The sequence below is a fragment of the Suncus etruscus genome, chromosome 12 (genome assembly GCF_024139225.1).
Source record: "Suncus etruscus isolate mSunEtr1 chromosome 12, mSunEtr1.pri.cur, whole genome shotgun sequence".
Classification (NCBI taxonomy): Eukaryota; Metazoa; Chordata; class Mammalia; order Eulipotyphla; family Soricidae; genus Suncus; species Suncus etruscus.
In genome coordinates, this window is record NC_064859.1 from 68,576,990 (window position 1) to 68,600,357 (window position 23,368).

The window sequence follows — 23,368 nt, forward strand, 5'->3', positions numbered from 1 at the left end:
ATTAAAGTTGATGGGAGAGTACCCCAGAACGTTTGTTGTTATTATTATGCTACCTGTGCAAATTTTAATCCTAAAATTCAGTTTTACGGAAACATTTTTAAGGCGTGGGTTTTCTCTGTGCAAGGAGAAATCAGTCCCTAAGACCAAAGATAAAGACAAGCTTTCTTTGTCTTTATAGATTTTTCATTCTAGTTAAAAAAAAATATTTACAGCAACCTGCCCTTCAAAACATGAGGCTGATTGGAGGTTTTCTGTGATTATAACAAATTAGCTGTAATCATATTTCAGACTGTTGAACAAAAAAGATAATGTACCTAGGGGCCTCAGCACAGCGGGTAGGGCGTTTGCCTTGCACGTGGCTGATCTGGATTCAATTTGCGTATCCCATATGCTCCCCAAGCCTGCCAGGAGTGATTTCTGAGTGCAGAGCCAGGAGTAACCCCTGAGTGCCGCCGGGTGTGCCCTCCCATTAAAAGAAAATGTACTCATTTTCTTATTAAATTGAATTTTATTAAATTTATTTAAATTTAAATTTTATTTAAATTTATTAAATTGAACTTGATTATAAAAGAGATATAGGGTAGTGAATTCAACCTAGAAATCTTTACACTGAACGAATAATAGCAATAGAAACCACATAAATTCACTGACTACATACATAACCACATAGAATATCAAATTAGTAATTTTAACAAGTTGTATACACCTAATATAAAGTAATTCCAAGTCACAAGCAAAGAAATTAGTTTCTTTATTCTGAACAAGAACGTGGTATAAGCAAGAACCATGGAGCCCATTTTGAGAAGAGACCAGGACAGAGCTATCAAACAAGGCACAGTATTGACCTGTGTCTTTTTCAAGTACCAGGTCCAAGCGATACCACCAAGCAGCTACATAGAGGAGATAAGACTGACTCAGATTAAAGTTGAAGACATTCTAGCACTGGACAACAAATCTCCCTCTTGAATTAGAGAAAATGAACATAATTTTTTTGTTTTCACAGTGGTTTTCATGTTAAAACCAGATATAACAGCTCCTTCCATTAACTTTGCCTAGCTGCAAGTCTATAGGATAAAAGTCAGGAGGAAAATGATAAATTTTTCAGCAATTATTACGTCAAGACCCTCCCCAGGGGTGAAGGGGTGTGTGAGGCCTCCAGGAGCACTGCTATGCTGTCTGTGCCAAAAATTTCACATACTGCTCCCGAGCTTCGAAATGGTCAGCAGGTCGGTTGTACGCCTTCCACACAGGTTCTCCCACAAACAGCCGCATAGCCTTCACGTAGTCCTGGAAAACACAGACATTAGGCCAGCTGTTAAGGGAGCTTCCCTAACTATTACTCTTCAGGGTTAACACGTAAGCAGCATCATATGCCTGAAGGTTACTACTAGATGCCAATGCCCACAGAGCAGAGTTGGTGACAAGTCATATCAGAAGGGCAGATGATCCCGATATATGCACTTGGCATTAGCAGCTGAGCTATATAAGGACCCTGCCCCACATCTTTACCTCCCTTGAACTCTATTTCCTAGGCATTCACAAGGTTCTCCAGCTGCTAAGCAAAGAGGAGGGAGGAGGGAGGAGAAGAAAGAAGAAGAGGAAGAAGAGGAGGAGGAGGAGGTAGTGGAGGAGGAGGAGGAAGAAAAGTAAACAGTACTGATTCACATGATTGGTAAGGGCTTGAGAGATGATAGTACACAGCGTAGGGCATTTGCCTTACAAGAAGCCGACCCGGGTTTGATCACCAGCATCCCATATGGTCCCCCAATCTCCTCCAGGAGCTATCCATGAGCTCAGAGCCAGGCGTGATGTGGCCCGAAAACAAAACCTAAATAACGTTTTAAGCTATGATACTTATTATTTTCAGGGAAAAAAACCTAGGGCTGAGAAGCAAGTAAGAGTGAGGTAGATTCTCTACTGCATCTCCCTTCAAAATGTCTATACTGGGAAGAACAGGAGATGATAATGGTTAGTTCAATTTCCAGCACCACATGGTCCCCTGAACATCACCAGGTGCAGCCCTGAAGGCTCCCAGCAACTTTAGGGTAGCTGAATTTCCCCCAGAACTGTAGGGTCCAAGCAACACTGAAGCCTTATATTGAGTCAATAGCCTTATTGCCTAAGAATCACCAGTGAAGCTCCCAAAACTCCTGAGAACTGCTTGGGAGCAGCTTTGTCCCAACAAAACAAATTTATTTTTGCTTTTTTTTTTTTTTTTTTTTTTGGCTTTTTGGGCTACACCCAGTAACGCTCAGGGGTCACTCCTGGCTATGTGCTCAGAAATTGGTCTTGGCTTGGGGAACATATGGGATGCCGGGGATCGAACCGCGGTCCATCCTAGGTTAGCACATGCAAGGCAAACGCCCTACTGCTTGTGCCACCACTCCAGCCCCTATTTTTGCTTTTATTGTTCAATATTAATGCCTGCACTGCATCACTGTTAAGGTCCAAAATGAAGTGCTCTTAAAAATGGTAAAGTAAGGGGCTGGAGAGATAGCATGGAGGTAAGGCGTTTTCCTTTCATGCAGAAGGTCATCAGTTCGAATCCCGGCGTCCCATATGGTCCCCTGTGCCTGCCAGGAACAATTTCTGAGCATGGAGCCAGGAGTAACCCCTGAGTACTGCCAGTGTGACCCAAAAAAAAAAAAAAACCCACCAAAAAATAAAAAGCAAAAAAAAAAAATGGTAAAGTAAGACTCAGCTCAGAGTGCTGGAGAACAGGAAGATAACTTTTTTAAGGGACAAAAACTTTAGAGACACTTCACAAAGCTGTACATTTATTTGGCCTACCACCACCTTTTCTGGGGGGTTTGAAGGGAATCCCTCGGTGATTTGGAAATCTACTTTCTTGTAACAAACAAAATCTCTTCCAAACTGTACCTCAGTGTACTATCACCAACCCCTACTCCAAGCATCCCAGCATTTCTGTAAACCGTGCTCTAGAATTTCAGAGTAATCTCCAAAAAAGGGGCAGGAGCACTTTCCGTTCACATACTCTCCTCCATGGTCAGCACTATTCCCTATGAACAGTGACAGGGAAAGAAAGGAACTGGCTCAGCCAAGAGAAGGCCCTCCCTGTGGGCACAGAGCTGACAAGACTCTGGGAGGACTTGTACCTGCTCAGAGTCATTTCCAATAGCAGAGTGGAAAGAACATTCTGGCAATTGCCAACGCCACAAATATCCATCAGGCTTAAAGATAAAACACAACAATCCTGGGCCCGGAGAGAAAGCACAGCGGCATTTGCCTTGCAAGCAGCCGATCCAGGACCAAAGGTGGTTGGTTCGAATCCCGGTGTCCCATATGGTCCCCCGAGCCTGCCAGGAGCTATTTCTGAGCAGACAGTCAGGAGTAGCCCCTGAGCACAGCCAGGTGTGGCCCAAAAACCAAAACAAAACAAAACAACAACAAAAAAAGAAAAACCCCACAACAATCCTACCTTTTTATCCAATGTGAAACGATGATAAATTCCCGCAGGAAGAGTTATCATGTCTCCTTTCTCCATAAAAATCCGGATCCACTTGTCCTCCTTGTCTCGTACGTCAAAGTACCCACTGCCTTCCAAGATGTAGCGAATCTCTTCATCCAAGTGTAAGTGCTCTTCGTAAAACATCTTAATCTAGGGCAGAAGGGAATACTCTTACTCAACCCATGTATGATTCATGCACACACCGGCACAGAACTGATCGCTGGACGCAGTCTTCATCGACCAGAATTGAAGTGCCTGGTGATTTTCTCCATAAATAAGAAATGTTATAATAATGAGTGGGAGCTAGGATAGTTTTTGGAGCCTATCAACCAACTAGAAGTAAAAGAAAAAATTAACAGAACCCTTAAAATGTGTGAAGTTATATCCTAGATAGGTAACAACTAACTAACTACTATCTTGGATGCTATTGGCTTCCCTTTTTAAGCAAGAAAGAAATGAAGCTCAGAGATTCAGAGGTGTAGGTGGGTGTGGAGCAGTGGCCCTCATACAGATACCCTGGATCCTGCCCATCACAGCAATCACGCTAGTCACATTCACACACCATCATGTGATCCTAAGCACACAGTTTGTGCTAACTAGACAACCACATGTCACTCCCTTATCTTTTACAATAAAAATATTCAAATATGTGGAAGTTAAAAATTTCACAACACCCCCAGCATCCCATATGGTCCCCCAAGCCAGGAGCGACTTCTGAGAGCATAGCCAGGAGTAACCCCTGAGCGTCACTGGGTGTGGCCCAAAATCCAAAAAAATAAAAAAAGTTAAAAATTTCACAACAGGGACTGGAGCAATAGCACAGCAGTAGGGTGTTTGCCTTGCATGCAGCCAACCCTGGATAGACTCCAGTTCAATTTCCAGTATTCCATATGGTTCCCTGAGCCTGCCAGGAGTGATTTCTGAGCACAGAGCCAGGAGTAACCACTAAGTACCGCTGAATGTGACCCAAACCCCCCCAAAATCTTTTTACAACAAATGTCCATAAACCCTTCAAGCACATACAGTTAAATTTCATGCCACTGTCCTCTATCCACTATGTAGCAGGAGCTTTCCACACCTAACACTATCACACTGCGAGAAAATTCAGGAATGCTGGGAAATCACCACTTACCATAAGAAAAGCATATACTAAGCCTCCCTGAGATTCCACTTCTTTTTTTTTTTTTTTGGTTTTTGGGCCACACCCTGTAACGCTCAGGGGTTACTCCTGGCTATGTGCTCAGAAGTTGCTCCTGGCTTGGGGGACCATATGGGACACCGGGGGATCGAACCACGGTCCGTCCAAGGCTAGCACAGGCAAGGCAGGCACCTTACCTTTAGCGCCACCGCCCGGCCCCGAGATACCACTTCTTACCCTGCACATCACTGAGCTGATGAAGGCTGATATGGCTATGAAGACCCAGCGTACAAATGGAGATTGGGTACAAACACCTACATATGCATTAATTCAACCCAACAAACCTTACAAGAACTGACCCTACAAGATGAACACAAATGTGCACAAGGCAGCTCTTCAATGTACAGTTCATAAGCCTACGAAATCTGACACATCTCAAAGTCCCTAGCATTGGAGAGTAGTAGAATAAATCATGGATATGAAGAGTTGTCATGACCAATAGATAAACAAGTTACTAACCAGGGGTAACTGGGACAGTATGGGAACGAGGCAGTGGTTAGTTCAATTTGATGTATAATTTTGATTTGAGAGTCTGTTTTTACATAATCTTTTTGTTTTGTTTTTATTTTGATTTGGTTTTTTTTTTTAAATTCATTTATGTTTATTCCTTCCCCAGCACAACCCCTTTCCTTAAATGTTGCTGAAACTGGAGTGACTAGATCCTTTATTGCTGATGAAACTATAATGACTAGAGGTTGCAAGCACAATAAGCTGTGGGGCTTGAACATTTTGCTGTGTGCCAGTGCATACATGTCAGATTGTGGAAGTTGCATACATGGGCCCCGGTATTCACTGCGTTCCTTTCATTGTGAAGACTGCACATGACTGAACATAACCAGTGTTCACACTCCTCCTTGAGGAACACAGGTGGTGGCTATGAGTCTGTACATGATCCTTGCTTTTGGCTGTGGTGAGCATCTGGGATCAAATGCCCTCTTCACGGTGTACAAACAAACCTGGTTATGGTACAGGTGGAGATCACTAGTAACACAAGAATCACAGATAGCACAGGCTTAAACAGCAGAGCTGCCTGGACACAGCTTAATACAGGCGGATACCAGAGATCTGAACTCCTGACATATCCTGCAAAGCAAATGCTCCAAGATATTGTACTGCTTTTAAACCATTGTGTGGTAATTTGGGATGGCTGCAAAAGAAAACACATATTTAACCTCAGTGTAAACTTCCAAAGATCAAAGGACTCATCAGAGAAAGAGCTCTATAACATTTTTAAATATTCACAACAAATTAAAACATTTACAAATTCTTTTTTTTCATTTAAAAATTATTATCAAGCGCTTAATGTTTCTGGCTTATTGTTGTGTTATAATTAGAAGAAAAACTCTAAAACAAAACAAAAAAATTTAAATAGTTAAAAATAATTCAAATAGGGTGAGGCCAGTGTGGTGGCGCTAGAGGTAAGGTGTCTGCCTTGCAAGCACTAGCCAAGGAAGGACAGCGTCCCATATGGTCCCCCCAAGCCAGGAGCAATTTCTGAGCGCTTAGCCAGGAGTAATCCCTGAGCATCAAATGGGTGTGGCCCGAAAAACCAAAAAAAAAAAAAAAAAAAAGTCAAATAGGGGCCGTAGAGATAGCACAGCTGGTAGGGAATTTGCCTTGCACACGGCCAACCCAGGACTGACCCAGGTTCAATACCCAGCATCCCCTCTGGTCCCCAAGCCTGCCAGAAGCGATTTCTGAGTGCAGAGCCAGGAATAACTCCTGAGCGCCACCAGCTGTGGCCAAAAAAAACCCCAAAAAACCCAAAACAATAATAATAATTGAAATATTAAAACAATTGAATTCAAATAAATAGAAACAACTGAAAGCCACAACAAATTTTTCTATATATAAAATACTAATGAGGGAGCCAGCAATATAGTATAGCAGGTAAAGCACTCTCATTGCTCACAGCTGAACCAAACTAGATCCCTGGACCCCTGAATACCACTAGGAGTGATTGATTCCTAAACATAGAGACAAGAGTTAAGCTCTGAGCACAATCAGGTATGGCCTACTCCTTCTCCCCTCCAGATAAAATGAAATAAAATAAAAGGCCTGGAAAAATAGTGCCTACACCGCATGCATATGGTCATAAATTCAAATCACAAGTGTCTCATATGAACCAAGTGTGATCCTGGAAGCTCTGCTCACTGTCAATCCCAGAACCACCAGCAATTTCTAGTCCACACTGCTGACAAGTGTATGTGAGGACCAAAAGAGGTGCAACCCTGGCAAGCATATGTGTGCACACTCCAGTGACCACACCACCCCAACATGCACCAGAGCCAAACTTGTATGCCTCAATTAAGAGCAAACACACCAGACAGCATGTGTATAAGCACCCCAATTACAGAAGTGCAAACCTCGATTATGTCACTGCTGTGTGTGAACACAGACCAATATGATGTGATGTGATGTGATGTGATGTGATGTGATGTGATGTGATGTGATGTGATGTGATGTGATGTGATGTGATGATATTCCTCACAAGCACCACAGCTGAAAATGTGTGAGCACCAGAGCCAGGCCTGGTTGTTGCAACATCAACAGTGACATTGAAAGGAGAGAAGGGGGTAGAATTAAATAAATTCAATCAAGCACTATGTCAATAAGCACAGAACAGGGAAAGAAAAGTAAACTAAGTAACTTTCAACATATTACTTGGATTATATCCCCAGGACAAAACTACAAATGTGAAACTAGTTCCTATGAATGTTGATCTCTCAGAACCAGATTCTTCCTGTGCTGTAGGAAAGGACACCAACATAGAAAAAGAAAAGATAAGGAAACCCTGTGGCATTTGAACCAGTAACCATACCCTTTCCTCTCCTGTTCTTTTTCCCCCACCTCCATGCCCCATGTTTCTGTACACACACACCCTAGTGTAAAATTTCCAGAGTAACAAAAAATACCACCCAGTACCCCATCTAGGTTCTAAGTATTGGGGATAAGAGCCAGGAAGAGTGACCAACTCCATGCTGGGCCAGGAAGAGAAAATATGTGAGTCTGAAACACATTAATTCAGAATTCAGACAACTAATAAAAATGATGAAATATAGACCAGAGCAATAGACAGCAGATAGGGTGTTTGTCTTGCACGCAGCCGACCCAGGTTCGATCCTCGGCATCCCATATGGTCCCGAGTCTGTCAGGAATAACTTCTGAGTGCAGAACTAGGAGTAACCCATGAGCACCACCGGGTGTCCCAAAACAAAAAACTAAAATAAAATAGAAGATGAAATATGGGCAGGGCTCAGGCCAGAGTGCAGGCTTTACATGCAGGAGGTACATGCCAGAATGATAACCAGGTGCAGACCTGGCTGATAGTTCAAATGGCAAAACACGAGTTCAATCCCCATTCACACATGGTCCTCTGAGCACTACAGTTCTCTCACACCCTACTGAGAATCTTCTTTTCCTTCTTGAATCCTTTTTTCTGCATGTTTTATGCTTTCTCAATTATTACATTTTCAAACTCAATGATCTTTTCTCCTGCAATGTCTAACCTGCCATTCAACCCATCTAGTGCATTTTTCCAACTAATTGGACATTGAATATTCATTTCCAAAAGTTCAATGTAGGGTCTTTTACTTTTACAAGCTTTGTATGTTTTTAACTTTCTTAACATATGGGATAGTTATAATGATTGTTTTAAATGTCTCTGCTAGTTCTAACATCTGTGTCGAGTCTGAGTTGGTTTGGGTTGATTGATTTATCTTCTCATTAAATGTCATGTTTTCTTCTCTCCATGCCTTGTAATTGTTGATTGGATGCCAGACATTGTTATTTTGTTCTTGGGTTCTGGGTATTTTCTGCTTTATTATAAATATTCTCAAGCTTTGTTCTGGAATGTATGCAATACAAGTGTATTGAAAACAACCTGATTTGTTGGGTTTTTTATTTAGAGATTTGTTAGGGAGACTGCAGTGAGGCTCAGCTGAAAGTCCATCATTCCCCCTGACTGATGCAAAATAAAGTGTGTAGTCTACACAAAGACCTAGAAATGACGAGGCTTCCCAGTCCTGTTGATAGCACAGGCACCATTCCTGGGCCTGTGTGAGTAATATGTACTCATGGCTAACTCTAAAGATTGGATGTTTATTCCCAGAGATGTGTTCACCTCACTTGTCTTCTGCCATGTTCTGATTCTGATTTATTGCAAACCCTCATTTCATATATTTTGTCTCTTTTGATTATCAGAGTTAGAAAGGACATCAGGTTGTTATACTCTGTCTTACTGGGAGATGGCATTCAGAATGCTTGTAAGCTTTGTAGGGATTTCTGAGTGTGCATTCATAGACTGTTGTGCTCTGTGGAACAATGAGGGAAATTAACTGCTGTAGAGCATTTGTATTATAGGCAATTGCAGTTAATGTAAAGAACCAATTTCTTTTTCAAAGTTGTCTTTACCTTTTGGAGACTAGAGTTTCCCCTCATCCCTTTTTTGTTGTTACCATTGTGGCAATAACAGGGGGAGGGGTCACACACTCAGTTGTAGGCCTCACAATCTGGCTATTGTGCTCCCGAAGGGCTTCACAGAGCAGCCAGAGCTCATATAAACTTGGCAGCAGTGCTCTGGAGATGGTGCCCTTTGCCATGGGGCCAGGATATCACAGGACAGTACTGCTGGGATCACACTCTGCATGTAGGGAAGTTCTGGGGATGGAACTCATGGCCTCATGACTATTAAAAAAAATGCTCTACCCCTGAATCACATTCCCAGGTCCATAAAGCACTCTTTGTGTGATAATTTTCAGTGCAAATTCTATATGAGACAATTTATCAGTCTGAAGAAGATGGCGAGTCCTGTCCAAGACTGTTTTGCTAAAACCAGGCCAAGGGCCCAGGTTCTCCTGGTCCCCAGCTCTGTTTACTAAACCCACCAGAAGGGTTCACCCCATATCCCAGACTATATATATTGGTTTTTGGTTTTTGAGTCATACCCAGCAGTTCTCAGGGGTTACTCCTGGCTCTGCACTCAGATATCACCCCTGGCAAGCATGGGGAACCAAATACGATGCCTGGATTTGATTGTCTATCTTGGATCAGCTACATGCAAGGCAAATGCGCTATGGCTGTGCTATCTCTCTGGCCCATCAGCCTGTAACTCTTCAGCTCAGGAAACTTCTGTGTCTACTTCAAAAGAAATGGAAACATAAACAGGTGAACCAACACTACCAAAATAACTAGGAATAAAAGTAATGTAATTACAAGGAACTTGTTTAAAGATAGATGTGCTGTGTAATTTTTGTCTCCTTACTTTGCTCTCTATCAAGTTGTTCTTGTTAGGGTATAAATATCAAATACCTGATAAAAATAACATCACTTCTCACTAATGCACTAATGTTCTGTGAGATTTTCCTGAATCTCAGTGCTGCGGTATGATGCAGAATTTTAAATGATCTTCTTTTATTATATTTAAATTATCTTCTCATAATACTTTATCTTCCATAGAAGGGACTAGAGGATCAGAGAGACCTGAAAGTCTGAGGGCATGTCTCCCCTGTGTGAGGCCCAGGTTTGATTCTTGGTACCTCATCGTCCCCAAGCACCAGTAAGAGAGACTCTTAAGCAATGTGTGGACCCCAAGAACTGCCAGATGTGATCCAAAGCCTCCCCAACCAAAAGAAGAGAGTGTTAACGTTTATGGGTTTATTATTCCCATAGTAATCACCTTCTAAAAATAGAAGTCATCTCTCTCCCCCCTTCCCGATATGAGCTTCTCTCATTTTGCCATCTTCACTTTATTTTGAAATCACTTCATGCCAATTTTATGTTTCTGGGATTAGATCAGGTAATACTCCACTTTCTTATATTGAATCACTGAGAATCACACAGTTTCAAAGTTGTTGATGATTGAGTTTTAGTCATATAATGGTCAACACCCTTCACCAATATCCCAGTTTCCCTCTGCCTTTTCTCCCAATGGTAGACACTTTTTCCTCTCTTTTTTCTCTCTCTCCTCTCTCTCTCCCATCCCTCTCTTCTACTCTCCTCCTTTCTCCCTTCCTCCCTTCTTTAGATACTGTGATTTGCAATACTTTTACTGAAGGGATATCACACATATCAATTTCAGCACCCAGTACTTGTCCAGAGTGAACAGTTCCAACTATCACTGTCATATTGGTCTCTTCTCTGCCCTAACTGCACTCCCCTGCTCTTTGTAGCAAGCTTCCTACCATGTACCAGTCCTCCTGGCCATCTGTATTGTCTTTGGTATTATTAGATCAGATGGTCCTTTTCTTTTGTCAATCCTAAACAGTTTCGTGTTAGTTCAGTAGATAGCACAAGAGAGCACTCAATGCTAGCATGAAGCTAGGTTTCTAGGCTTATCTCTGCAGGTTTCTTTTTTGTGACGTCAACAACCTGTGGCCTCTATCACCATTAGAAATTTGTGGAGAGTTACTTTTAGGCTATCGATATTCTGTCTCCTATCATACTGTTACTCAGCAGTTTTAGAAAGCCTTAAAGATTCCTGTCTGGGGCCCAGAGAGATAGCACAGCGGCGTTTGCCTTGCAAGCAGCCAATCCAGGACCAAAGGTGGTTGGTTCTAATCCCGGTGTCCCATATGGTCCCCTGGGCCTGCCAGGAGCTATTTCTGAGCAGACAGCCAGGAGTAACCCCTGAGCACCGCCGGGTGTGACCCAAAAACCAAAAAAAAAAAAAAAAAAAGATTCCTGTTTGACTCAGTGACCACTGTTGGGGTGAAAGCAGGAAGCATCCTCTCTTATTGAGCTGGCCTTCCTCTCTAAAGATCAGTTGATAATTCTGTACTTCTGGATCTACTACGGGCTATTGATCTTTATTTTACTTATTTTTTAAATTTATTTTTCTAGCAGGTTCATTAGAGAAGTGTAGATTAGATTAAAATCATTCCTGCTATGATTCACTCTGGGTTTTTTCTTGGCTTGGTTTGGTTTGGGGCCACATCTGGTGATGTCCAACAATCAAGACCAGTTGGTACTCAAGGAACCAAGTGATGATGGAGATTAAATCTGAGTGTCATGCATGGAAAGTATGTACTCAGCCTGTCGAGCTACATCATGACTCATTCTAATGTTCATATGATCCCAGACTTGTGGTGTAGGAGCCACATTCAATAATTAGCTCCTATCTCACACCCACTGGTGATTGGGAAGCAAGGAGGCACTCCCAAGGACAGGAGCTATGTCCCTGTCACTACCCTGGCTTCACCAGGTATGATGGCCCCAAGCATAGGTGATCCCCAGACAGCATTGCATTGCCAAGCCTGAGCACTGAACCTTAAGGCATGCAGAACATCTTAAGTATCACTAGGAGTGGCTCCCAGGCCCAAAGAATACTACTTGGGAAGCCCCACCAAAAAAAGAAAGCTCAAACAGCTATATATTAATTTCAGAAAAAGCAGATTCTAGAACAAGGAAATTCAATAGTGATAAAAGTATATTAGGTTAGGCTAGATTGATAGTACAGTGGGTAAGGCACTTGCCTTACATGCAGCAAACCAGGGCTAAAACTACAGCATCCCAAATGGTCTCCCGCACTTGCTAGAAATGATTCCTGAGCTCAGAGCCAGAGTAATCCCTAAGCACCACTGATTGTGGGCCAACACACACACACACACACACACACACACACACACACACACACACACACACCCCGCTACTACATATATTAGGTGACAATAAAAAGAATCAAATTTCAACTCATTATAATTTACAGGGGGTAGAGCAGTGCTCAAGGGATTATTACCAGCAGTCCTCAGGCAACTCTTAGTTGCTGGTATCAGAACTGGGCCTCCTGCATGCAAACCATGTACTCCAGACTTTGAGCAATCTCTTCAGCCCCTGGGTCATAAACATTTTGAACATGTATTTGTCTCACCAGAGCATCAAAACACATGAGGCAAAAGTTAATAGAACTTGAGGAAGAAATAGTTGGAAATTTCAACACCACCATCAGTAAATGACAGATTCTGTAGGCAGAAAATCAGTAAGGATGTAGTTGAACTGAATACCACCATCAATCAACTGGATCTAATTGACATTCATGGAATACTTCAACCAACAACAGCAGAACACACAATCTTCTCAGGCTTGCATGGAAAACTCACCAAGACAGACTATCTCCCAGAACATAAATTAAGTCACAGTATATTTACAAGAATGCAAATCACTAAGTGGAATTCATTTGAAAACCAATTAAATAAAAAATTTTAAATTTTAAAATTCTGGAAAGCCATCAAATAATTAGGAACTAACACTTAGCTTAAAAAAAAAAAAAAAGCACAAGTCAAAGAAGAAAAAAAAGGACCAGAGAGCTAGTGCAAGGGTTAAGGTGCTTATCTTACACACAGCCAACCTGTTTCAATCCTGGGCAATCATAGTGCTCCTAGCTCTATCAGGAGTGACCAGTGAGCACAGACTGGGAGTAACCTGGAGCATCTTATTAGATGTGGGAAAAAAAACAAAACAAAACAAAATAGTAACTATAGAAAAGAAAGATATGAAGGTGTTCACAACTAAATGAAAGTTAAAAAAATCAAACCATGTGATGCCATTGGAGCAGTAATTAGGGGGAAGTAACAGAATTTAATACTGATATTAAAAAAGAGAACTGGACAAGAGCGATAGTAGAGCTGATAGTGGTGATTGACTTGTACCCTACATGGGGCTAAGGCAGGTTTGATTTATGGCACCTCATATCGTCCCTGGTATCATATGGTCTCCTCCAGTAGTGATTCCTGAATGGAGAAGTGCAGAGACGAGAACAATTCATGAACAGTGCTTGTAAGGAAAAAAAAGAGACACAGAGACAATGAAAGAAAAAAAATAACAAGTCAAAGATCAACCACATTAAGAAACTGGCAGACAAGAAACTACATGGTTCCCTGAGCATCACTAAGCACAACCCTGGACCATTACCCCTAATACCAGTAGGTAGCTCAGGTAATCTCTGGCACCCCAAGAACCAAGCAGGATCGCATCCTCAGACCCTCACACTGAAGTGCTGTTCAGTTGGCTGAGAATCACTGAAAGGAACCCCTAGGATTCCTGAAATCTACTTGGAGGTCCCCTTAAAATAAAGCAGACTTGTAAAGAACAAATGAAGCCCAAAATGAGAAATCAAATAAAGACCAGAGGAAAGTTCAATAAAACAGAAATCAGAGAAAGTCAGTAAAATCAAAAGTTCTTTGAGAAGATCAGTAACATTGATGAACTTTTGGTCTCACTTTGGAAAAAAAAAATCCACCAACATCAGGAATGAAATAAAATTGCACTACAGATTCAATAGTTAGCATATAGTAAGGGGATATGAAAAATAACTTAATCCCAATAAATGTAACAACTCAGAATGAAAGGGCAAATACCTTGAAAGAAAAAATACCTAAGCTTAATCCAAAGGAAGCAAATCACTTGCATAGCTCTGGATCTACTAAAGAAGTTTCATTCAGGGGCCGGAGAGATAGCATGGAGGTAAGGCTTTTGCCTTTCATGCAGAAGGTCGGTGGTTCGAATCCCGGCATCCCATATGGCCCCTTGAGCCTGCCAGGAGTGATTTCTGAGCATAGAGCCAGGAGTAACCCCTGAGTGCTGCCAGGTGTGACCCAAAAACCAAAACCAAAAAAAAAAAAAAAGAAGTTTCATTCAGGGGCTGTAGTGATAGTACAGCAGATAAGACACTTGTCTTATATATGGCTGATGGTTTAATACCTGGAACCCAGGTCCCCTCTCAAGAGTGATCCTTGAAGGGCAGTATTGATAACACAGTGGGTAAGGCATTTGCCTTGCATGTGGCTGACCCAGGTTCAATTCCTGGCATTCCATATGGTCCTCTGAGCCTGCCTGAGCATCACCAGGTATGGCCCAAATTAAAAAAAAGAAAAAGAGGGGCCGGGAAGGTGGCGCTAGAGGTAAGGTGTCTGTCTTGCAAGTGCTAGACAAGGATCAGGACCACGGTTCGATCCCCTGGCGTCCCATATGGTTCCCTCAAGCCAGGGGCGATTTCTGAGTGCATAGCCAGGAGTAACCCCTGAGCAACAAACGAGTGTGGCCCATAAACCAAAAAAAAAAAAAAAAGAAAGAAAAGAAAAGAAAAAGAGTTATTGAGCTTATTCTTGAGCACAGAACTAAGAGTAAGCTTTGAGTACAGCTAGAGTGGCCCAATAAACAACAGCAGAACAAAAGAAATTTTATTCACCTCAGTCTCTAGGTCCAGATGGCTTCATTAGGCAATCTGCCAAACATTTAAGCAGAAAAAAATTAAAATAAAAAAAGGAGTTATGAAAATAGCAAAATAGGAGCCAGAGCAATGGCACAGCGGGTAGGGTGTTTGCAAGTGGCTGACCTGGGTTCAATCCCTGGCCTCCCAGGAGCAATTTCTGAGCACAGAGTCAGGAGTAAACCCTGAATGCCACAGGGTATGCCCCAAAAACAGTACCAAAAAATGTAATTAAAATAAAACACTAAACAGGCCAAGGACATGCTTTGCAGGCAGGAATCATGCTTGCCTATGATTCAGTCCCCAGAACCACATAATCCTGCAAGCACTACCAGGAATGATCCCCAAGCACTGACTAGGAGTACTGCACAATCACCACAGGTGTGCCCCAAAGACAAGCAAAACAGCCAGCGAGAGGATGAAAATTAAATCATTCTCTACATACTCTTCCAAAAAGATGAAATGTTAGATATATTTCTTTTATCAGGGCAGCATTACTCTGATATAAAAGCCAAATGAAGACATTATAAGAACAAATAAAGAATACTAGTACTGAATATAATGATTCCCCTTTCTAAAATAATTAAGAGTCTCCTTACCTTTTCTTCATAATTTGGTAGTTTATCTTTGCATATGGTTATTATGTCCATCCAAGAATAATTTCTATCTTTTCGAATCTTTTCTAATTCTGGATCATTCTCGTACTTGTCAGCATCCAGCTAAAAGAATTTCAGTAATAAAAATACATCAAACGAATAGAAATATATAGACATAGTATAACATAGAAATAGTCTCCTGGGGCCAGAGAGATAGCATGGAGGTAGAGCATTTGCCTTGCACACAGAAGGATGGTGGTTTGAATCCCGGCATCCCACATAGTCCCCCAAGCCTCCCAGGAGCGATTTCTAAGTGTAAGCCAGGAGTAACCCAAGTGCTGCCGGGTGTGATCCAAAAACCAAAAAAAAAAAAAAAAAAGAAATATTCTCCTTTCTTGGGGCCAGAGAGAGAGCATGGAGGTAGAATATTTGCCTTGCATGCAGAGGGATGGTGATTCGAATCCTGGCATCCCATATGGTACCCCAAGCCTGCCAGGAGTAATTTCTGAGTGTAGAACCAGAAGTAACCCTTGAGCGCTGCTGGGTGTAACCCAAAAAAACAAACAAACAAATATATATTCTCCTTCTAGATCTCAAACATTACAACATTATATTTTAAGGATTATAGTAAAAAACTGCCATCTCATCTTTTGTTAATTCTAAATTAACATCTATGCCCTTCTCCCTTTCTCTTCATAGTTTCCCTTGTTTCATAATAGCTTAAAAAAATTCCCATCTCCCTTCTCCACAATAGCCCTTCTTAAGGATTCTACTACATAATTCTAATCTCCCTGCACGAGTTCTGGCACACTCTCTTCCCATCCTTAGTCCTGCTCCTCTACTGCCTCTACTAAGAATCCATTTGGGGGCCGGGCGGTGGCGCTGGAGGTAAGGTGCCTGCCTTACCTGCGCTAGCCTAGGAGACGGACCGCAGTTCGATCCCCCGGCGTCCCATATGGTCCCCCAAGCCAGGAGCGACTTCTGAGCGCATAGCCAGGAGTAACCCCTGCGCGTTACCGGGTGTGGCCCAAAAACCAAAAAAAAAAAAAAAAAAGAATCCATTTGGCAGGCCTGATTATTCTCCCCAACATATCTCTCTGGCCAGTTTATTTTTTTTATCTTTATTTAAGCACCTTGATTACAGACATGACTGTAGTTGGGTTTCAGTCATATAAAGAACACCCCCCTTCACCATTGCAACATTCCCATCATCAGTGCCCCCAATCTCCCTCCCGCACCCCACCTGTATTTGAGATAGGCATTCTATTTCTCTCACTCATTCATATTTTCACCATAGTTGTCAGTGTAGTTATTTCTCTAACTGCACTCACCACTCTTTGTGGTGAGCTTCATATCATGAGTCAGTCCTTCCAGCCCTCATCTCTTTTGTCTCTGGACATTATCACAATAATGTCTTTTATTTTTCTTAAAACCCATAGATGAGTGAGACTATTCTGTGACTATCTCTCTCCCTCTGACTTATTTCACTCAGCATAAAAGGCCAGTTTGTTTCCTGAATTGAAAGGCCAGAAGTCTTCAAAGTCTACAAATAATACCTGGCTGAAAAGAGTGGCCTTCTATCATCTGACCCCAGTGTCTTTTCTACTCCTGTCCTACTTACCTATTCTTTTAAAATCTACATTAGATAACTCAGAAATGTAGTCATGTGGTAGGATACACACTCTGAATATTAATTATGGCCACCATAAGGCCCCACCATCCAAGAGTGCATTCTCTCTGGCCACTGATATAAATTATTTTTAATGTTCACTCTATTTAAATGTATTTATTCATCTTTAGGCCACATCTGGTGATGCTCAGAACTTACTCCTGGCTCTGTGCTCAGGGATCACTCCTGGTGGGGCAGGTCAGGGTACTATATGGGGTGCCAAAGATTGAAAGAGTAAGTTGCATGCAAGGCAAGTGCCCTACACACTGCATGGATGCTCTGGCCCAATGGTCAATCTATTTTGTTTTGTTTTGTTTTGGGCCACACCTGGTGGCACTTAGCATTACTTCTAGCTCTGAACTCAAAAATCATTCTTGGGGCTGGAGCAGTGGCATAAGCTACAAGGCATCTGCCTTGCGTGCACTATATTAGAACGAACTGTGGTTTGATTCCCTGGTGTCCGATATGGTCCCCCAAGCCAGGAGCGCATAGCCAGGAGTAACCCCTGAGCGTCATCATAAAAAAAAATCATTCCTGGCAGGCTCTAGGGGTCCATATAGAATGCTGAGGATTGAATCCAGGTCACCACAGAAAAGGCATCTCTACCTACATATAAGGCATCTCTACCTGCTGTGCTCTGGCTCCAGCCCCTCAATCTATCTTTAAACAAAATAATTTTATAATTTTAATTTTTCATTGCAGTTTAGGTAACATAGTTATAAAAGTGTTAATACTTATGACTGATGTGAAAAGTTACTGTACCTTCATCACTATCAAAGTGCCCAAGACTGGGGCCAGAGAGATAGCATGGAGGTAGAGCAATTGTCTTGCATGCAGAAGGACAGTGGTTCAAATCCTAGCATCCCATATAGTCCCCCAAGCCTTCCAAGAGTGATTTCGAGCATAGAGCCAGGAGTAATTCCTGAGTGCTGCTGGGTCATACCCAAAAACCAAAAAAAAAAAAAAAAAAAAAAGAAAAAGTGCCCATGACTTCCACCTCTGTTCTTATACCATATCTAATTGGTCTCTTTTTTGCCCCACACCGCAGCCTCCCAATGCAGTTCCATAATTAAAGGCAAATGGTTTGCCATCATTCAATCTGCCTATTCAACACTATGTTTGCCCTTGTTTCTCTATTTTCCATAGATAACTGCTACTTGTCCTGACTTTTTTTTTTTTTGGCGGGGGGGGGAGGGGGGATTTACGCTCGGCAGCGCTCAGGGGTTACTCCTGGCTCTATGCTCAGAAATTGCTCCTGGCAGGCTCGGGGGACCATATGGGATGCCAGGATTCAAACCACCATCCGTCTGCATGCAAGGCAAATGCCTTACCTCCATGCTATCTCTCCAGCCTCTCCCTGACTTATTTAACTTAACATCATCCCTCTGGTTCCATCCACTGCAGCAGAAGGCATGATTTCATATTTCGTTATAGCTGCATAGTATTCCACTGTGTATATGTACACCAAGTTGTTTCCACATCATGGCTATGTACTAAGTGCTATAGAAAAAATAAGTATGCATGTATATTTTATTAAATTAATGTTTTCATCTTTGGGGGTATATGCCAAGAAATGAGATCACTTCTTGGTAAAATAGTCATTAAGGATTATCTAAATTAAAATACTCGGATTTTCACATTCCATACCCTTGATCCTGATAGCTTTGATCCCTAGGCTGTCTTTCACCAAACTCTATTTATTCTTGTTTGGGGTGTGAATGGAGGATCGGGTCCACAATCAATAGGCTAAGTGAGGAATCATTGCTCCCAGTGGTGGTCAGAGGACCATGCAGCCTGGTCTCACATTTGAGTCACCAATATGCAAAGCATGTTAAGCCCTTTGAGCTATTTGACTGGCCCCTCATTTTCACTACCTTTTTTTTTGGGGGGGGGGGAGGCTGGACCACAATTGATGGTACTCAGTGCTTACTCCTAGCTCTGCATTCAGGAATCACTCCTGACAGACTAAGACCATATGGGATTTTGGGGATCGTACTCAGTCGGCTAAGTGCAAGGCAAGTGCCCTACTCACTGTACTATCTCTCCAGCTCCTCGTCATTAGTTTTTATTTCATTTAATATTGTTGCAGTGATCAAGGATTGTATATACACTTAGCTGCAGTGCTCACACGTTAGCTATGGTGTTTCCTAGATGTCACATACATGTGTTTGCTGTGAGTCATACTCTTAGTTGAGGCACACAAGATTGTGGTGTTTGGGCTAGATACTACAGGTAGAGCCACCTGCAATGCACACAGCTAACCTGGATTTGAGCCCCAGCATCCCATATGGTCACCAAGCACCACCAGGAGTAATTTCTGAGCACAGATCTAGGAGTAAGCAGAGCATCACTGGCTGTGACCCCCCCCCCCAATAATAATTGTGGTGCTTGTGAGAAATAATAGCAGTACTCACAGAAATACTTCCAAAGCAAGCTTGCACATCTTTTTGGTTATGGTTCATGCAGAGGTCACATCTTTTTTTGATTTTAGTTTTGTTGGTCTTTTTGTTATTGTGGAACTTTTTTTGTTTGGGGGCCACACCCAGCAATGCTCAGGGATTACTCATGGCTCTATAATGAGGAATAATTCCTGGCAGTACTTGGGAAACTATATGCGATGCCAAAAATTGGCCCTGAGTTGGCTACATGCAAGTAAGTGTCCTATCTACTGCACTATTACTCTAGTACTTCACACATACCCTTTGTGGTACTCACAGACACCTGATTATGATGTAGATGTGGTGTTGGGGCATTGTATACATGAAATTATCATGGACAGTGTTGTAAATCACAGTGCTTCAAATAAAAATATTAAGGAAAAGGAATGAGGGGCAGATAGGGCAGTAGGGCATTTGCCTTGCACACAGAAGACCTGGAACTGACCCAGGTTCGATCCCAGGCATCCCATATGGTCCCTGGAGCCTGCCAGGAGCAATTTCTGAGCTCAGAGCTAAGAGTAACCCTTTGAGGGCCATCTGGTGTGGCCCAAAAATAAAAAAAAAAAGAAAGAAAAAAGAATGACACAAATAGTTATTTCATAGTTAAAGTGAGTATACTATTCAAATTCTGCTCTGAAAATGACTTGGCTATTTAAACAGAAACCCCAATAGGGGACAGAGTGAAAGTGGACAGGTCACTTATGACCAAAATTATTTATGGCCCCCAGGATTGCAGATAGTAGAGTTGCCAGAACTGCAGGTGGGGCGCCAGGTATTTTAACTCACTGCTATTCACTTGCAAGATAGGCATGTTAAACCACAGCATTATTCCTCTAGGCCTCAAGTTTATTTATTCTTTATGGTTAGTGTCTTCTTCAGAGGCATTTCCCTTTTAGCCAAACCAGAATTAATATGACTCCTACTTAAGAGTTACTGGCAGAATTTAGCATATTTAGCATATTTTGAAGTTAGCCTATTTTCCTTATGCTGCATTAAAATGCACTTTATTACAATTATTAAATAGCAAACTTCTGCTTGCTTTCTCAAAGGATTAATCATCTATGTTTATTTCTTCAGAGATGGCTCCCCCAATTAGCAAATATACATGCATGCTCACTTGGTAATGCCACACTACAACAATCTAATTTCTAATTGTGAGAATGTATGTATGAGAGAACTTTCAATTACTGTGCTGTGTCCTAATAACAGCTAAGCAAGAGTGTTCCATCTGTCCCCTCTAACCAAGAATAGTTATGAAGTAAGCCAGGGAGACAGCTCAAAGAACTGGCATACATGCTTTGCATATGGAATCACCAATTCTATCCTCAGCAGCACAGGCTTCCCCAAGTACCAGCAGGACCAATCCTGGAGCTGAGAGTAGCCCTAAAGTACTGCCAAATCAGCAAGTCCTCATTAGTATCCTAAATAGGTCTTGGAAACTATAGCTTTGAGATTAACAACACATAAGAAAAGCAGGTCCTAGATCACTGTGGGGTTTTGTTTGTTTGCTTGTTTTGGTTTGGTTTTGGTTTTTGGGCCACATCCCAAAACGTTCAGTGGTTACTCCTGGCTCTGAGCTCAGAAATAGCTCCTGGGCTGGGGGGAGGGGGGGATCATATGGGATGCCAGGTACTGAACCTGCGTTTGTCCCTGGTGGACTGCGTGTAAGGCAAATTGCTCTACTGCTGTGCTATCTATCCGGCTCTTTTTTTTTTAAGCAGTAATTTGACTTCTAGCTGCTGGGGACTGCAGATAGACAAATTTTATTAAAAATAAACCTGGGGCCAGAGAGATAGCACAGTGTTACGGCGGTTGCCTTGCATGCGGAAGGTCGCTGGTTCGAATCCCGGCATCCCATATGGTCCCCTGAGCCTGCCAGGGGCGATTTCTGAGCATAGAGCCAGAGCCAGGAATAACCCTGAGCATTGCCGGGTTTGACCCAAAAACCAAACCAAAACAAAACAAAACAAAAAAGAACTAATTTTCCTCTTATATGCATAAGATTTGACTGCTTTGCAGGCGAAGACTCCTATTGCTAGTATTCAATCTAGGCTAAGGAAAAGAACATTGTGCCAAAGTGAACATACAAACTCAAAACTAAACCTGATTGGAGGACACATTTGGCCTTCTCAACCAGCCCTAGAGTACCAAGGACCAACACTTTTCCTCACCCGAGGGATCTGACTACCTCTAAAAGAATGTGAGGCTAGAACTCATTCTACACTTTTCATCTTGGGAAATGGAGGGCCAACCGAGTTCACCTCTCCTTCTGGTCTCCCCAAGTGGCATGTACCACGTGGTGCTCACATCATCATCACACCTTGCTGGGATCCACCCATTCCTGCAGCCCCAAATAGGTGAGTGAGCAATGTGAGTAAGAAGGATCACCCTTCCTATGGAGAGCTCACAAGCGACCTGAAAGCCTCCATGGGAAGGTGCAAGGGCAAGAATTGCGCCCAAACTGTTCTTCCCTCCTCTCCTGCTCTCCTCCCCATCTCAGGATATCCCCTCAAGGAGTAAAACAACCAACCACTAGGCCGCACTGAGCATGCGCACTGGGTCCCGGCGCCTACTGCGCCTGCGCGCCAAGCCGCAAGCCCGCCAGAGCATGTGCATTGGGTCCCTGCGGCCACTACCGCGCCTGCGCGCCTAGCCCAAGCCCGCCCCCGGAGCATGCGCAGAGCTCGCGGCACGAACCTTCTCCCGGTCCTGCTTACACACCCCCATCCTGGGTACCACAGTGAATGTCAACAGCAGCTTGGGTCGCTCCAAAAAATACCTAAGGCCGCGCCCCCCCATCCCCACTTTACCTTCCAGTAAAGGACCCCGAGTTGGTTCAGCTGCTGCAGGTCGACCGGGCGGCTGGGCTCCGCACGGTGAGGCAGCTGCGGGTCCTCCTCGGACTCGTCCATGTACCAGGCCTGCACCATGTCGAGGCTGCCCGGGGACACGCGGCCTAGACGCGAGCTGAACGGATTTGCAGCCGCCTGACCTCCAACCTCCCCGCGAGCCGCCTTGTATTTGACCCCGCCCCGAAGGCGGCCCTGCCCGGGGAGATGGCTCTGGCAAGGGAGGGACTCCAGGCCAAGTTTTCTGGCTATTCTGATCAGGATTGCTGGTGGTTGTACAGATTCTCCCTGTGCCCTGGAGGGAGCTCAGAAAAAGAGATTTCAGCTTCAATTCTTGTTCTGATTAATCAGAAGGGGGCAAAGTGCAGAGAAGATACTGTGGCCTGTGTGCCTGGCCCTATCCCTGCCAATTACAGAGCCTGAACCCCAGCAAGGTCAGAGGGGAGTGAGCACTTTGCAGAAGTCTTCCCTGAGACTATGACTCTGCACCTTTCCAGAGGCAAACACTACCTCAAGCCTCTTGCAACTAAACCTCGTGGTGTTTGAACCTAGTAAAAAGTAAAATGAAAGTAAAAAGGTCTCCTTCCACATCTAGAACTCTAGGATAGCAATTGGTATTGAAATTAAACCGCATTTTGGGGCCGGAGAGATAGCATGGAGGTAAGGCGTTTGCCTTTCATGCAGAAGGTCATTGGTTCGAATTCCGGCATGCCATATGGTCCTCCGAGCCTGCCAGGAGCGATTTCTGAGATTGGATCCAGGAGTAACCCCTGGTGGGACCCAATTTAAAACCCCAAACAAACAAAAATAATAAAACAAAAGAAAATAAACTGCATTTCACAGCGAGGAAGTGATTCCCCCCCCCCCACCAAAGTGATTTTGTGAAACACTTGGAGCCCTTTATATATGCATACATACATACTTAATAATTTTATTTAAACACCG

General features: G+C 43.0%; 1 protein-coding gene across 1 annotated transcript; it reads right to left on the minus strand.

Annotated features, from left to right (window-relative positions):
- Positions 1 to 501: 501 nt before the first annotated feature.
- Positions 502 to 22,694, minus strand: ADI1 (acireductone dioxygenase 1). The gene is made up of 4 exons (XM_049784876.1): positions 22,385 to 22,694; positions 15,471 to 15,590; positions 3,440 to 3,619; positions 502 to 1,287 (listed from the first exon to the last, which is right to left on the minus strand). Exons 1-4 carry the CDS (start codon positions 22,502 to 22,504, stop codon positions 1,168 to 1,170), a joined length of 540 nt encoding a protein of 179 aa, XP_049640833.1. The 5' UTR covers positions 22,505 to 22,694; the 3' UTR covers positions 502 to 1,167.
- Positions 22,695 to 23,368: the final 674 nt, after the last annotated feature.